Source organism: Enhydra lutris, unplaced genomic scaffold (genome assembly GCF_002288905.1).
Source record: "Enhydra lutris kenyoni isolate GAN:26980312 unplaced genomic scaffold, ASM228890v2 scaffoldscaffold4, whole genome shotgun sequence".
In the NCBI taxonomy this organism is placed as follows: Eukaryota; Metazoa; Chordata; class Mammalia; order Carnivora; family Mustelidae; genus Enhydra; species Enhydra lutris.
The window spans coordinates 13,616,981-13,632,864 of NW_019154088.1; the positions used below are offsets into that span (position 1 = coordinate 13,616,981).

Below are 15,884 nucleotides of genomic sequence, written 5' to 3' on the forward strand. Positions count from 1 at the left end.
TCAGAGAGAGCACAACCATGGGGAGTGGCAGGCAGAGAGAGAAGTAGGCTCTCTCCACTGAGCAGGGAGCCCCATGTGGGGCTCTATCCCAGGACACTGGGATCACAACCTGAGCCAAAGACAGACACTTAAGGACTGAATTACCCAGGCACCCCTCATATCTTATTAATCTAAGTTTACTGTGCCCCTGTCTCCAGGTTAATGCCTAGACTGTCACAAAACTATACTGCATTGTTAAAAGAAAGGACATTGGCAAAACAGGGCTCTGAGTTTAAAGTTGTCAGTGGTCAAGGGCTACACACTATAATTTTAATCTGGGGACATGATAGATTTCCTGTAAAATTTCTTTCTCCCTTTCTCCTTCCCCTTCTTTCCCCCTTCATTTTTTCTTCCTTTCCTTCCTGGAAGCACTTATCTTTAATTATTAAAAAATGGGGCTTTTTAAGAAACTTCTGACAAAAGTAATTTTAGAAATCCTGCAGAAGGAGTATTAAAAGGCTCCTTTGATTGTATATAATACAAACCACAGAGAATTAGTGTTGAGTTTTCTTTGAACTGAATTATGAACCTAACCGACCAGAAAATGTCTCCAGTTACAGTGCTGAGGTCACACAGTAAAAACCCTTATCAGAATAAGTTGGTGTGAAGCTATGTTTATCACCTGCCCTGTATAAAACAAAACAAATCCTTGCGAATAATAATTACTAGTTATTAAATGCCTACTACAAGCAAGGCAGAATGCCATGCACTTAACATACATTCTAACAGTTTTTCCAACCTTCTTTTATGCTAGGTTTGTCCCCATTTTACAGATTTATAAGTCGAGACTCATAAGGTTAAGTAGTTTCCTCGAAGTCATTCAGCTGATAAAGTGTGGCAGGGTGGGCTCCAAGTTCATGTCTGTTTCACTGCAAAGCCTATGCCTAGAACTAAAATGGGATGAAACAGATCTGGCCCTGGCCCTTTCCAGAGGACATAAAGAGGTTTGTTCTTTTTTAAGATTTTTTAATCTATGTATTTGTCAGAGAAACAGCACAAGGCAGGGGAATCTGCAGGCAGACAGAGAAGCAGCCTCCCCACTGAGCAAGGGGCTGATGGAGGATTTGATCCACAACCTGAGTGGCATCCCAGATGTTTCCATTTTAAGGTTAACCCATAGCTTGAACTTCAAAGAGCTTTAAAATAATTGTTTTAAAATAACTATTTTAAAATAACTGAGCTAGTGCTCTTGGCTTAACTGCAGGAGCTGAGAGCGTGGTGCCGAAAGAACAGCCAGTGTTGGGTGCCAGACTCACCTGGGTTCTGATTACATGCCCGCCACTAACTGGCTACGTGACTCGAGTCTCTCTGAGTCTAAATAACATAATCGCCTTGCAAAAACGCCAGAAAGATTCAGATCCAGAGTCTGGCACTAGGCCTTGGTTTAACGGAAGGGTTAGCATTTCCGTGTTTTGCAACCGCCTGCATGCTCTGTGCAAGGCAAGGCTGGTAGTTTAGGGGCGAGTTAAAAGGAGACCTCAAGACGAAAGCAAAGACTGTCGTTTCCGAGATGGAAATGTTTCCAAAGCTGGTTCTGTTTCTTCTCCCTCACCTCCTGATTTTTTCCATTTAAAGAAATGGGGGAAGGAGGGAAGTGGAAATTTTAAAAAAAAAATTTTTTTTTTTAGATTTTTATTTTATTTGACAGATAGAGATCACAAGTAGGCAAGAGAGGCAGGCAGAGAGAGAGAGAGGAGGAAGCAGGCTCCCTGCCGAGCAGAGAGCCTGATGCGGGGCTCGATCCCAGAATCCTGGGATCATGACCTGAGCCGAAGGCAGAGGCTTTAATCCACTGAGCCACCCAGGTGCCCCGGAAATTTAAAAATTTTAATGGAACAAATCAACACCATGGGAGTTCTTCTGAAATGGATATTACAATTTAATTATCTCCATATGTGCGCTGCATCACATGCTGGAGCTTTTTTTTTTTTTTTTTTAATGATTTTATTTATTTATTTGAGAGAGAGAGAGAGAGCATGAGAGGAGAGAGAGATCCCCGGGAGAAGCAGACTCCCCGCCGAGCAGGGAGTCCGATGTGGGACTCGATCCCAGGACTCCAGGATCATGACCTGAGCCGAAGGCAGTTGCTTAACCAACTGAGCCACCCAGGCACCCCAACATGCTGGAGCTTTTAATGTGATTGGATTGATTTTAATTTACCTGCCTGCACCTGGGAGCCCCACCGTACCCCCGCTCCCCGCTCCGCGGTTCCTTTTCCGGGTTGCCTTTTAGAGGTCCCGGTTTTCACCCAGGCCTTGGCCATCCGAGCTCCGCTTGTTCCCAGGGTCCATTTCCTTGCAGGCGCTGGGCCGGGTCCCAGGCGCCGAAAACGCGGAGCCTCTGCGCTAGCCGGGCGACGGGGAAGGACCACGCCTGGCAGCAGAGGGCGCCAGTGCCCGCTTTCGGCTGCGTCGCGTCCGCGGGGAGGATGTCCTACAGGGGGCGCCCGGCAGTCGGACGCACAGCGGGGAAAGAGTCAGCCCCGCACACCCCCAGCCCGGTCCGCGTGATTAGAGTGCCTTGGCCCGGCCCATCCTTGGTGATCAGTATATAAGTGCGGACGCTGGGACCCAATTCTGTCTGGGGCGGTTGCGTCGTCCGCGCGGGTGTGGTGGCCCGGCCTCCCAGGTGAGCCTCCGGTGACTTCTGGAGGACGTTGTGGGGAGGGCGTTGGCCAGTTGGCCTTCCCCAGGTTGGGTCGGAGTGGCTGAAGTTTTGATCAGTATCTTGAATTTTTTCTTATTTTTTAAATTCTAGATTTGGCGTTGTACACTGAAGTCATCATGAACTTCTTCCAACTCCTGAGGAAAAAGAAGGAAGTAAGTTTTTAAAACCATTGAAATTCTTGACCTAAAACAACTTTTTAAAGATAAAGGTGCAGATTTTGAAGAAAGTATTAAATGATATTTAGTTGTGTTGAATTTCACGTGTTTCACATTGAAACATCGGAATATTTATCCTCCACCTGTTCTCTGTTAGCTTATTCCTTTGGTGCTGATCATGACCACAGCAGCGGGTGGAGCTTTGTCTTTTGCTGTATATTCCCTTCAAAAAACTGATGTGATGTAAGTAGGCATTTATAAAAACGTTTTTAGCAGTGTTAAGTTGACGTTAGTAATAAAATGCATGCTATCAGTTTCCTAGCTTTACCTCTAGGATAAGAATGCCAAACATGGGACTAGAAAGCTTTCTGATAACCAGGAGACTGTTAAATTATGATGCTGATAAAATTAGTTTGTTCCTTGTATACCCTTTCATCCATTGGCCCTCTTCCACTTGTGCAGTGAAGTGTGATTTTTTTTAAGTTGTGAAATTTAAAGTTATTAAATGGTCTTTTGGGTTATTTATCAAACTTAAATCGTTATTTTAATGAAATTTTAAAATCAGTTTATTAGATCTTTCCTAATGTGGTAGAGTATATAGATTGAGTTGTCTACAGTGAATCTAATCTCAGCTCTCTGTAAGAAGATCAGATACCACGGAACCTGGAATATGAGGAAGAGAAAAATTTGAAACTGATCTTGACCTAGAGCAGGACTGAAAGGGGGATAAATAAAGCCAGGTCCTGGCAGAGGGGACTTGCACCGTGTAGTTCACCACTTATGGAGTTCAGCCCCAGCCCTTCTGCCTGTCTCAGAAACCAGAGCAAGAATATGGTTTTTTTTTTTTATTGCTCTTAGCCTGACACTTCCAAACCCTGACTGCTGCTCTTCAGCTTATGGGAATATTCTCCCATCCCGCCCAACAAAGGGAACACAGAGCTTCTACCCTCAGAGGAACTGGCCCTTAACATTTGAGCCAAATCCTGAGGCTCCCTTACTCAACCTTCCATCAGTTTCAGTGAACTAACTGATCAATGCCTGTTTATCAGTCTGGATCTGTTCTATGATGTCCCAGCATGTTTGCAGACCCAGTGTCAGAGTTGATTTAAATTCACTTACATTTAGGGATGCCTGGGTGGCTCAGCTGGTTAAGGGCCTGCCTTCAGTTTAGGTCTTGGGATCGAGTAGTGCATCTGGCTCCTTGCTCAGCAGGGAGCCTGCTTCTCCCTCTGCCTGCTCGGCCTCCTGCTGCCCCTGCTTGTGTGCTCGCTCGCTCTCCCTCTCCTCTCCTCTTTTCTCTGCCAAATAAAATCTTTTAAAAAACAAAAAATAAATAAAAATGTATAAATTCACTTTAGTGTTTAATCAGCTTCCTTTTATTTTTAGCATTGATCGGAAAAGAAATCCAGAACCTTGGGAAACCGTGGACCCTAATGTACCTAGAAAGGTATTGCTGTATTATAAAGTGGTTTACAGGATGCCTAGGTGGCTCGGTTAACTGTCTGACTTTTGATTTCACTCAGGTATGATCTCAGGGTCATGGGATCAAGCCCCCATGTTGGGCTCTGCACTCAAAACGGAGTCCGCTCCGACAGAAACGGAGGTTCTGTCCCTCTGCCCCTCCTCCAGCTTGTGCTCTGAGATAAATTTTTTTTTTTAAGGTGATTTACATTTAGCCTGAGCTTTAACACCCTTGTCTGCAAAATGGATTTAATACCTTTTCACATTTAGAGTGCCGTTTAGTGTAGTGGTAAGGGGAGTGCTATGGAGTTGTAGAGATCTAGTTCAAGCCCTTGTTCCATTATTCACCGGTGATTTTGGACAACATGGCTTTTTTGAGGCTCTGAGAATCTCTAAAGTGGGCTCAATAATAGGGCTGTACCTCAGAGTTAAGAGGATTAAAGAATGTAAAATACATAAAAACCTTTAGCATAGTGGCTGGCCCAGAGTACCTACTCAAATGTTAACTTTAATCATTATTGTAATATTTTATCTCATGGTATCATTTATCTAAAGTTAGTGTAAGGTCTGTTGAGAAAAATAATGAGCTCTGGGAAACAGGAGTGGCCTTTTCTTCAAGCAAAATCAACTAACAGGCACTCATTCTTTGAAGACTAGCAAAAATTTTGTAACATTTTAAATATTTTGGAAGAAATACTGAGTCTGTTGGAACTAACACTACTTAATGTCAGTCAGGAAATCTTTTTTTTTTTTTTTTTTTAAACCACAAATAGCAGAGTTTGACCTAATGAAGGACATTTAGAATCTTCAAAACTACCAGCATCTCTAAGCAAAATAAGTCAGAGCAAGACAAATACCGTATGATTTCACTCATATGTGGAATTTAAGAAACAAATGAGCAAAGGGGGAAAAAAGAGGCAAACCAAGAAACGGACCTTAACTGTAGAGAACAAACTAGGGGTTACCAGAGGGAGCTGGGTGGGGGATGGGGGAAGTAGGTGATGGGGATTAAGAAGAGAACTTGCCATGAGTGCTGAGTAATGCATAGAGTTATTGAATCATGAGCTTTGAGTAATGTAGAGAATTGTTGTATGCCTGAATCAAGCATTGTATGTTAATGATAACTGGAATTCAATTTAAAAAAAAAAAAAAAAGACAAAACAACCAAAAAAAAACCGTACCTATATCTCCTGGATCCTGTAGCATTAGAAAACATGTGAGGATAAATGAGAACCTCTGAATTCGAGCTTTTTGGAAGTCAAGGACTGTCCACAGCTCTGCCGCTTTTCCCTTATTGCTTAACTTAGATCATTTGTACCTTTGTTGCGTAGTTACAGTGAGGAAGTTTGGTTAAGAGCCTGCTATGTGCCACGCCCCTGTGCTGGAGCATTCTACAGCCACTCACCGGGGTAGACAAACTTTTTGAACTTAAAAGAGTTCACATAAAGCCATGGGGAACTTAAAAACCTAGAACCTGTTACGTGAAAGTGGAAAATACATACGACGTTTCTTTCTGATCCTATGATACTTGGGAACCCACAAGTTCTTTAGGGCCCACATTACTGTTTTGTGCATGTCTTTAGAGATGGTTCTTTTTTATACCTATTATGGTGATGGGTTTTCCAAAGGGAGTGTGGAGAATCCCAAAAAAGGGACATGAGGATGAAGGACAGATCCTAAAAAAAAAAAAAATTTCCTTTTTTCTTTCTTTTTTTTTTTTTTTTTTCAAGCTTCTAACCATCAACCAAGAGTGGAAACCCGTTGAAGAATTGCAGAAAGTCAGAAAAGCCACCAAATGACCAGCTTTTGCTTCTTTCTTCCAAAAAATACTCTATGAATCTAGTGGAAACATTGCTGCACAAACTAGATTATGGATACCAGTGTGCGGAAATGCTTCTACGTTTTTAGGGCTTGACTACATTTTTGGACTCTGGATAGGATTTATAAAGGTAGTGTAGCAATAGCCACATAGTTCAAAAATAAGTTTGTGTTTATTTTCTCGTTGTAAATTTAATTTGCATATTGAGATTTTTATGTTTATGATGCCTGAATGTTTTCCTAAAAGCGTGTAAAGATTTATAACCTGAATTGTCTATAATAAAATACTACTTGTGCGAGATTTTTTAAAGATACATATTCAATTGAAGGAGAATGTCCTTTTATGGGAGAAAAACAACATTTTGCAGCATAGAGCTTCATTTTTAAATTAAAACATCGTGCAGGGCACCTGGGTAGCTCAGTGGGTTAAGCCTCTGCCTTGGCTCTGCCATAGCTCAGGTCATGATCGCAAGATCTTGGGATCAAGGCCCGCATTGGGCACTCTGCTCAGTAGGGAGCCTGCTTCCCCCTCTGTCTGCCTGCCTCTCTGCCTATTTGTGATTTCTCTGTCAAATAAATAAAATTTAAAAAATACACGGTGCAAATTTTTGTGTAAATGCTTTTGACAAGTGTACTCATTCACCAGAAATACTATTGAGCCACTGCTGTTCGCTGTACACCATTCTTGTGCAGGTGAGATAAAGCAATGAACAAAACCAAATTTAGGAAGAAGATGAATAAAAAATGGTGAGCACAATGAGGAAAAGGAAGACGATACGGGAATGAGACCACCATGACAATTGGTCTTGAAGGAAGCGCTGGGATTACAATGGTGAGTAGGAATGTGGGGCATGCCCAGATGGGCCCTTCAGGTACCAAAGCTAACATAGGTACCCTGCAAGGGTTGGGGGGGTGGTAATGGGGAACTTTGGCCACACTTTGCAGGATGGGGACACTTTACTCTGGCCAATGGTGACTTGAAGACTGAAAGGGCAACCAAACCCAGCATGCCCTTGGGATCCCCCCTTGACTGTTCTTAAAAATGGGACTGAGTAGGTACTGCTTTCCATTACATTTTTTTAAGATTTTTTTTATTTAACAAAGATCACAAGTAGGCAGAGAGGGAAGCAGGCTCCCTGCAGAGCAGAGAGCCCGATGTGAGACTTGATCCCAGGACCCTGAGATTATGACCTGAGCCGAAAGCAATGGCTCAACCCACTGAGCCACCCAGGTGCCCCTCCATTACCTTTAAAAAAAAAATTGAAATACAACATAGATACCATAGTATTCATTGATGTGCAGTGCACATTTCATTGGTTTTTAGTATATTCACACAACAGTTTTACAACCATCTCCTCCATCTGACTCCAGAATATTTCCATCCACCCCCCCCACCCCCGTACCCTTTGGCAGTCATTCTCCCATCCTGACCCCTCTGCGCTCTGCCCCAGTCAGACACTAATAAACTTAGTCTTACGAATTTTCCATTCTGGATATTCCATATAAATGAAATGTTACATAACCTTTGTGTGAACTCCTTCGATTAAGGATTTCAAGATTCATCCATGTGCCACGTAAGCATATTTTATTCCTTTTTATGATTAGTTTTCCACTGTATGGTTATACCACATTTTGCTTACCCATCATTTGATGGACATTTGGACTGTTTCCACTTCGGCTATTACATGAATAATAGCACTGTGACTGCCATGTCCCAAGTTTTGTGGAACCCTACATTTTCATTTCTTTGGGGCATATATCTAAATTCAACTCTTAGAGAAAGGTGATAAATGCCTTTTAAAAACTGGTCTGAATGTAGTAGAAATTTAAGAGAAGGGCTATCCTCTCCCCTCCTGGAAATAACTAGCTTTTGCCAGACTTTAATCCCTCAGACTACTCCAACCTTAGTGATTTCCTTAATCACCTCAAGTCTTCCCGTATGAAAAGCTCCAGTAGTTGATGTCAAGATAGTACATGGACCAGTGAGAAAGCACAGTTTCATTTGCTTAGGTTTATAAAGTGCAATATGCTGCTGTTTAGGGAAATAAACAGTCTTGTGAAGGTTGGCCAACTAGGAGAACGAACTTGAGTGTTTGTGAGGGGTAGCTGTACCTTGCAACCTTAAAAACACAAAACTTAATTATGGAAATGCAGTGGTTTTAAGGGGTGAACATGGCAATGGAAGGTACCAGGCAGTGGGTTTGGGCAGGAGAAACCCCAAGAGCAGTATTAGTACTTAAATTTCAAAAGACAGATTTTATTTTTGGTTATGTTCTTAGCATTTGCCCCAGATGTGTTTTGAGAACTTTCAGATACGCAGAGAAGTTGGCAAATTAGTACAAAGAATACTCCTACTTTTTATTGAAAATTTTGCTGCATTTGCTCTATATATTATTTTGCTCCTTTTAAAATGAACTCTTTGAGGGGCACCTGGGTGACTCAGTTGGTTCAAGTGTACAACTCTGGCATGGATCATGAGATCGAGCCCTGTGTCAGTCAGTCTCCATGCTGGGCATGGAGCTTGGTTGAGATTCTCTTGGCTCCCTCTCCCTCTCTGCCCCCTGTATCAGCCCTAATGTGCACATGCTCACTCGTTTGTTCTCTCTCAAAAATAAATACAAATAAACTCCTTAAAAATAAGTACAGACCTCATAAAGTTTTTTATGCCTAGGGAAAGGACATTGTAGCCTATTGTAATATCATTCCTAAAAAGATTAACATTAATTCAATAATATCACCTGCCATACAACCCATTTCCATTCTCTCTAATATTAATGTCCTTTATAGCTGTACTTCTATGTCCAGAATCCAATCCAAGATTCCCTTGTATTTGGTTGCTAGGTTGCTGTACTGAATACTTGACAAATATGTGGTCATCAGCATGACTCGGAAGGAGCTTGTGTAGAACTGCTATCCCAATGGAGTTCGAGCTGGATAAGAGTCTCTTGGGTGTGGCCTTTGAATTTTTAAAATTTGAGATCTCATAAATTAGTATTTAAGAAATTGTACCATTACAGAGCGCTCACCGTGTGGTAGGCAATGTGCTGGCTTCAAGAATCTGACGTAGGAAAGGCAGATGCACCGATGAACAAATCAGAGCAATACAGAGATGATAGAGCTAGAAGAGAGATAAGCACAAGGTATAAAAACTTCCCAAAGAAGGTGGATTCTTGAAAAACCAATAATGGGAAATCAATTCAATTGAGGTAGAAGTACATACTTGCCAGGGCATAGAGGGCTAAAATAGCGTATCTTCTGGAAACTTTAAGTCATTTAGTACATGGAACTTAGGGGCACCTGGGTGGCTCAGTTGGGCGCCTGCCTTTGACTCAGGTCATGATCCCGGGGTCCTGGGTTGGAGTCTGCATCAGGCTCCCTGCTCGACGGGGAGCCTACTTCTCCCTCTCCCCCTGCATGTGCTCCCTCCCTCCCTCCCTCAAAATCTTAAAAAAAAAAAAAAAAAACCATGGAGTTTAATGTTGGAGTGTAGATTGGAATATTGAAATGTAGATCTGACCACGTATGTCAAGTATTCAGTAGGGCCTCTTATGCTGTTAGCTTGCAGGAACAAAGGAACCAAAAAAGGGTTTAAGTTATGGCAGAAGGGAATCTGGTTTCCTGTTGGCTACAGCAAATAGGGTAGGACATGCACACTGGCAGGAACTTTTTGGAGGCCAGAGCCCAGCTGCTGTGGGGGTGGTCCAGGGAACAGGTAGTGAGGGTCATAACTAACCAAAGCAACGGCAGAGGGAATAGAGAAAAGGAGGATGTATTTGAGAGCCATCGATGGGAAGACCTCAAGGCTTATTGAATGTAGATGGAGGATGTCCCAAATGACTCTCCGCTTTCTCACCTGGATAGGTGGGTGGGTGGTGGTGCCACGGTAAATATAGGATAAAAAAGGGGAATGTGGGACGCCTGGGTGGCTCAGTTGGTTAAGCAGCTGCCTTCGGCTCAGGTCATGATCCCAGCGTCCTGGAATCGAGTCCCACATCAGGCTCCTTGCTCATCAGGGAGCCTGCTTCTCCCTCTGCCTCTGCCTGCCATTCTGTCTGCCTGTGCTTGCTCTCTCTCTCTCTCTCTCTCTGACAAATAATTAAATAAAATCTTTAAAAAAAAAAAAGGCGGGGGGAATGTTCCAGGGAGGGGTAGATAAGGAAGAAAATGAGATAGACTTTGGAATTGTTGGGTTTGAAAATCCTGTGAGCTATCTAGGTAGATGACTTCGGCAGAACTGCAAGGGGGTGTGAGCTGGAGTGAGCCCAGGGGCGGGTGAGACCAAGGGCATGGATGAGGCAGCCTGCAGAGGGCAGAGGGTAGAGGGCATTGAGGTGAGATGAAGACCGTGCAAAAAGGAACATCCTCAGGAAGCGGGGGCTGTGGGGTGCAGAAGGGGAGGATCTGGTCCCTGATGGGGACTGAGAGAAACAGTTAGGGGAGGAGACCCGGGAGATGCATCCTGGAGTCGAGAGAGGTAGGAGTGCTCTTCTGGGTCAGATCTTTATAGTTTGCAATTAAACTAAAGCCCAGAGTCCTTTCAGCTTTATGACCTTCCGCCTTAAGCAAACATCTATAATTCTCTCTCATGTGAAAATAAGAAGTGAAGAAATTTTTCTGAATAAAGTTGAAATCACATTCCATATCACTAAAACCCGGTGCGAGGTCTAATGAAATACTCATTCATCATTTTCTCCTCCTTGAGAAGATTGTCTCGTAGTTTAGCTGAGACTTTCTGGCAGAAAGAGAAATTACAGGCTCTGAGATCAGACTGCTTGGCCACTTATTGTTGCTTTGGACAAGCTCAGATTCCTCAACTATAAAGCTGGGTCAATTTGTACCTGCTTAGGTTGATTGTGAAAATTACAAGAGACAGTAAGGTACCCAGCTGGGTGTGGACAGCACTAGTTGTTCAAAGTGTTCCTTTTTTTAAAAAAATTATTTTCCCTGTAAAGTAGAAGGGTCTTAATGTATTTAAAATTATATCCTTGGGGCACCTGGGTGGCTCAGTTGGTTAAGCATCTGCCTTTAGCTCAGGTCATGATCCCAGGGTCCTCAGGTAGAGCCCCACATTGGGCTCCCTGCTAAGCAGGGAGCCTGCTTTTCCCTCTGTCACTCCCCCTGCTTGTGCTCTCTCTCTGTCAGATAAATAAAAATCTTTAAAAAAAAAATAAATAATAAAATTATATTCTTCCATTAGTGGGAACGTTGCCTGTTTGAAATTCACACATCCCTACCTCTAGTTACTGGTCCACTTTGAGTGTACAACGCCCCAATTCTAAACCTTTGTGAGAGCACAAACACACCCATAGATAAATACATCTCACCCCGGCTCTCTCCTACACAAACACCTAGCTAGAGATAAAAACCCCTACATATATGCCCACATAGATGACCTCACATCCAGAAAACACAAGAACAAAAATATTTATATAAAGACACATCCTTAGAGACAAATGTGTGTATTTTAGTAATCACTATATTCACACAAGTACATTACATATATTTTCCCACTCAGAAGTGACGATATGTGGTTTGAATAACAAGGCAGGTGAAGCTGAGTGCATGTACCCAGGAGAGCTATGAAAATCAAATTCGATTTTCTGGTCATCGGCTCTTGTATTGTCTTTTCCCCATGCTTAGAAAGTTGCCTTGGGTGATTATGCCATTTTTCTCTAGAAACTAAAGCTTTTGTGTTTCGTTTTGTGGATGTTTTATTCCATCATTTGCCCATGTGCATACTACTACACTTTAAAGTAAAAATTAGAATAAAATTAAGGAAAACTCCGAATTTTAAAACTCTTGCAGACATGCTAAAACCTACTTTCTCATTCCCTTGGCATGACTTATAATACATATATAATGAAGTGCTGCTTATTTGGGGAGTGGGCATGCTGTTTAAAAAATTAAACTTGGATTTTTTGTATTTACATTAAGTAAATGTATGTGATTTTTCCTTTACATAGTTGCATGTAATTGTGAGGTTGATACTAGTCCTTGGTGTCTGTTAAGGCTATTATTTCCTCTGGCAAGTTAGCCTTATTTTATAATGCCTTAGCTTATCTGAATTTTCCTTATCAACAAATGAGAAATGGATCTGTACCACAAGGGAAATGTGACCTGTTGTTTGCCTCTTGTTTGTAGACAAGTTCATTGAGTCACCGCTGAACATTTCTCAGATTTTAAGTGTTTCAGATTTTTTTGAAGTGGCACCATTTACTTTTTTTTTTTTTTTTTTTTAAGATTTTATTTGTCAGAAAGAGAGCACAAGCCAGGGGGAGCAGCAGGCAGAGGGAGAAGCAGGCTCCCCACTAAGCAGGGAAGCAGGGCTCGATCCCAGGACCCCGGGATCAGGACCTGAGCTAATGGGAGAGGCTTAACCACTGAGCCACCCAGGTGTCCTGGCACCATATACTTTTAGAATTATTTTTTAAACTAAGGTATAGTTTAGATATAATAAAATGAATAGGTCTTAATGGTTCAGTTAGAAGAGTTTTGTTAAGTATATATATATATATCCATGAAGTCTTCATGCAAAACAAGCTATTGAACATTTCTATCACCCCAGAAAGTTCTCTTGTGGCACTTTTTGTTTATTTGTATGTATATATGCATGTATGTATTATTTATCATTTTCTTTTCTTTTTTTTTTATTAACAAGCAAAATAAAAATTAAACCAACATAAGAACAACCACCTTAAAGTTGTTAGAACAGCAATGAGTCAAATTGCTACTGAAGTTTCTGGATGTACCAGGGTCCATGCTCTCTCATTGCAAGGCAAGGACCCAGGCACGTGACTGTGCATTTAGGTGTATATATCACCAAGACAGTCTGAGAGATGGAAACCACTGGAGAACAGAAAGCAGGAAGAGTTTTTCATCAGGCAATCGCAAAGTGCTCTGCCCTTGGCCTCTGTATCCTCTGTGGCTCCCGTTGCAGCTGAGCTTGTGACAATCCCAAATCACTCCTTCCTCTCTACAGCTTCTCATCATCTTCAAGACTTTCTGGAGATTATTCAAACCAAATCTTTGAGCTCTTTTCTTTAGTTTATCCAGGTTAACCATAGTCTTGGCATCAGATGACAGGCCTTTGGATGGAACTGAAGAAATGCCAAATCTCGCTGCCTGAGCAGCTTTCTTACTCTCCAAACTCATGGATACATGGACTCATTCAGCTCTCTTCTACATTCTCTCTGCCTGTGGTATCTCAGAAGTAATTTTTACCACTTTCTTCTCTGCTGCCTCATCCGCAGTTTCCTCAGGGGGTTCTTCCTCCTTGATAGGTTCTTCTTCCTCTGTTTTCCTCTCCAGTACATCTTCATTTGCCTCCTCTTCAAGATATGCCTGGAGCCTGTTGATGAGATCTTGTTTTATTCCCTTGGTTTCCAAACCATGAGCACGACATTCCTGCTTTAAGTTCAATAAGCTTCAGCTGACAGAGCTCCACCATCTCCACACCATCTTGTTACCCTTCCAGTCCACTCTCTTGTGGCACTTTTATTTTTTTTTTGTGGCACTTTTTATTTTTTTATTTTTATTTTTTAAAAGATTTTATTTATTTATTTGACAGAGAGAGATACAGTGAGAGAGGGAACACAAGCAGGGGGGAAGGGAGAAACAGGCTCTCTGCCGAGCAGGGAGCCCAATGTGGAGCTCAGTCCAGGGACCCTGGGATCATGACCTGAGACGAAGGCAGATGCTTAACAACTGAGCCACCCAGGAGCCCTTGTGGCACTTTTTAAATTAAAAACCACCTAACTGAGGCATCTGGGTGGTTCAGTCAGTAAAGCATCTGACTCTTGATTTTGGCTTAGGTCATGATCTCAAGGTTATGGGATCAGGCTCCGTGTTCAGCAGGGAGTTCGCTTGAGATTCTCTCTCTCCCTCTCCCTCTGCCCCTCCACTCACTTGCGCTCTCTCTCGCTCTCTATCGCTATATATATATATATATATATATAATATTTTATATATATATATAATATTATATATATATATAAAATTTAAATATTTTGAAACCCTCCACCAAACTGTACACTTAAAAGGGGTGAATTTGATATGTGAATTATTGCCCCCTTCAAAAAAAAATATCTGCTCCACATTTACCTGTGATCTTTCCTCAAGAAATAAGACAGGTTGACTTTTTTTTTTTAACCACTCTATGAAGTAATCCCCTACCTTATATATTACACTTGATTTGCTTTTTTTCTGGAAACGGGAAATTGGAAGTTGCTGAAGATTGTAAGAAACCCGCTAACGAGGTCCCTTGGACCAGGGCTTCTAGTTCAGTCTGTCGCTGCAGTGACAACAAAGAGGCTTCCCTGTGTGCAGAGACCTGGGAGCAGAGTCTGGACACTGGGTTTACCTAGTGTCTAATCGACACAAATATTACCCCCCACAGAGGTAAGGCCCAGGCCGGGTTCAAGAGTTACCATAGCAACGAGGCGCTGCCTGCAGTAAATCCTCTCCAGGGCAAGGCTGTCACCAAGTGAAGCAGGAGAAGTTACAGTTGAATTCACAGCTGGGTTAACATATGCTTTACCAGCTGCTCTGCCACTGGTGTATGCGAGAACTCACCCAGGGAGCCCAGAACCCGCCATGTCACCAGGTCAAGTCCTCCACTAGCAGTCTGCTTAATTCAGTAGAACAGTAGTTCTCAGCTATACCTCAGAACCTTCTGGAAGGCATGTTAAAATGTGGATTGCCGGGCCCCAAACCCAACATTTCTGCTTTGGTATATCCGGGGTGGGACCCAAGTATCTGGGTGTCATACCTGTTCCCAGGCAAGGCTGATGATGCTGGTCTGGGCGCCACACTCTGAGCATAGTGTTGAAGCTCTTTGCTCCTTGTGACATTCGGTAACTAGAGGGGAATTCCACATGGTGCTGAGCCATCCGTGGAACGTTTGTTCTCAGGAGAGCAGGTTGGACAAGGCCTTGAGGACCTGGGTAGGAACGCCTCTCCCAGTCGGGCCACCTGCTCGGTCACCCTGGTCGGGCCCCTTAACCTGGAAGCAGTGGATTTATCAGGCATGTGGGTAGATGTTTGTGCACTTGAGAACGTCTTCCTCTCTCTGCAGAGGTGACACAACTGACCACCCTTTATCAGGACAGATGATAGTGGTTCTGTGAGGGACCATCGGGCCACACGTTAATGCAGCTTCCCAGCGGACACAGTGGGCTAGGAGCAAGGAGACTGGTCAGCACCTGACTCCAGGCTCTGCCAGCCAAGAGCTGCATGACTGGGGCAAGTTTCCTAACTTCTCAGAACCTTGTCTTGCAAAGGAGGATTCATCTCAGGAGGCAGCCTGTGGGGTGGGTTAATATTTAGAAATGTATTTGCTGTGATATTACATGCCTGCATTATTTCCTCATTGCCCTACTTTCCTCCAGTAGTAAGTAGGGAGCATTCCTCACCTCGGGGTGGGGGCTGCAGGTGCGACACCCCCCTCCCGCTGTCCGTGCAGTCGGTTCCACTGGTAGGAACGGCATCATTTGGGACCATGCCCCAGGCCGAGTCATTCTAAATCTCTGGGGTCGGGGAGGCCCAGGATTCTGTGTTTTAACACATAACCTCTTCAGGTTAGTACACATGGCTAAAGCTAGAGAATTTCTGGTCTAGAAGAAAGAAGTTTCAAGGAAGAGGCTTCGAAATCCATAGCTGAGGGGCGCCTGGATGGCGAGGCTGACTAAGCCTCCACCTCTTGGTTTTGGCTCAGGTCGTGATATTCTGCGGCATGAGATCGAGCCC

At 43.1% G+C, this 15,884-nt stretch overlaps 1 protein-coding gene and 1 pseudogene across 2 annotated transcripts; one reads left to right on the top strand and one right to left on the bottom strand.

Moving 5' to 3' along the window:
* The first annotated feature begins 510 nt into the window (after positions 1-510).
* On the top strand, positions 511-6,506 carry LOC111161584 (chromosome unknown C15orf48 homolog). 2 transcript variants are annotated; one of them, XM_022525337.1, is made up of 5 exons: positions 511-632; positions 2,797-2,858; positions 3,019-3,104; positions 4,248-4,308; positions 6,053-6,506. In XM_022525337.1, exons 1-5 carry the CDS (start codon positions 563-565, stop codon positions 6,119-6,121), a joined length of 348 nt encoding a protein of 115 aa, XP_022381045.1. In that variant the 5' UTR covers positions 511-562; the 3' UTR covers positions 6,122-6,506. The 2 variants fall into 2 exon arrangements, with proteins under 2 accessions (XP_022381045.1, XP_022381052.1); XM_022525344.1 differs by lacking the exon at positions 511-632 and adding an exon at positions 2,216-2,667.
* Positions 6,507-12,943: 6,437 nt separating this feature from the next.
* On the bottom strand, positions 12,944-15,638 carry LOC111159746 (annotated as a pseudogene).
* Between the last annotated feature and the right edge of the window lie 246 nt (positions 15,639-15,884).

Excerpts from the sequence above, each read along its gene's own strand:
- LOC111161584 (XM_022525337.1), top strand. The coding sequence starts at position 563 with ATGAACCTAACCGACCAGAAAATGTCTCCAGTTACAGTGCTGAGGTCA. Across the intron at positions 633-2,796 it reads CAGTAAAAACCCTTATCAGA|ATTTGGCGTTGTACACTGAA; the intron begins ATAAGTTGGTGT and ends TTTAAATTCTAG. Across the intron at positions 4,309-6,052 it reads ACCCTAATGTACCTAGAAAG|CTTCTAACCATCAACCAAGA; the intron begins GTATTGCTGTAT and ends TTTTTTTTCAAG.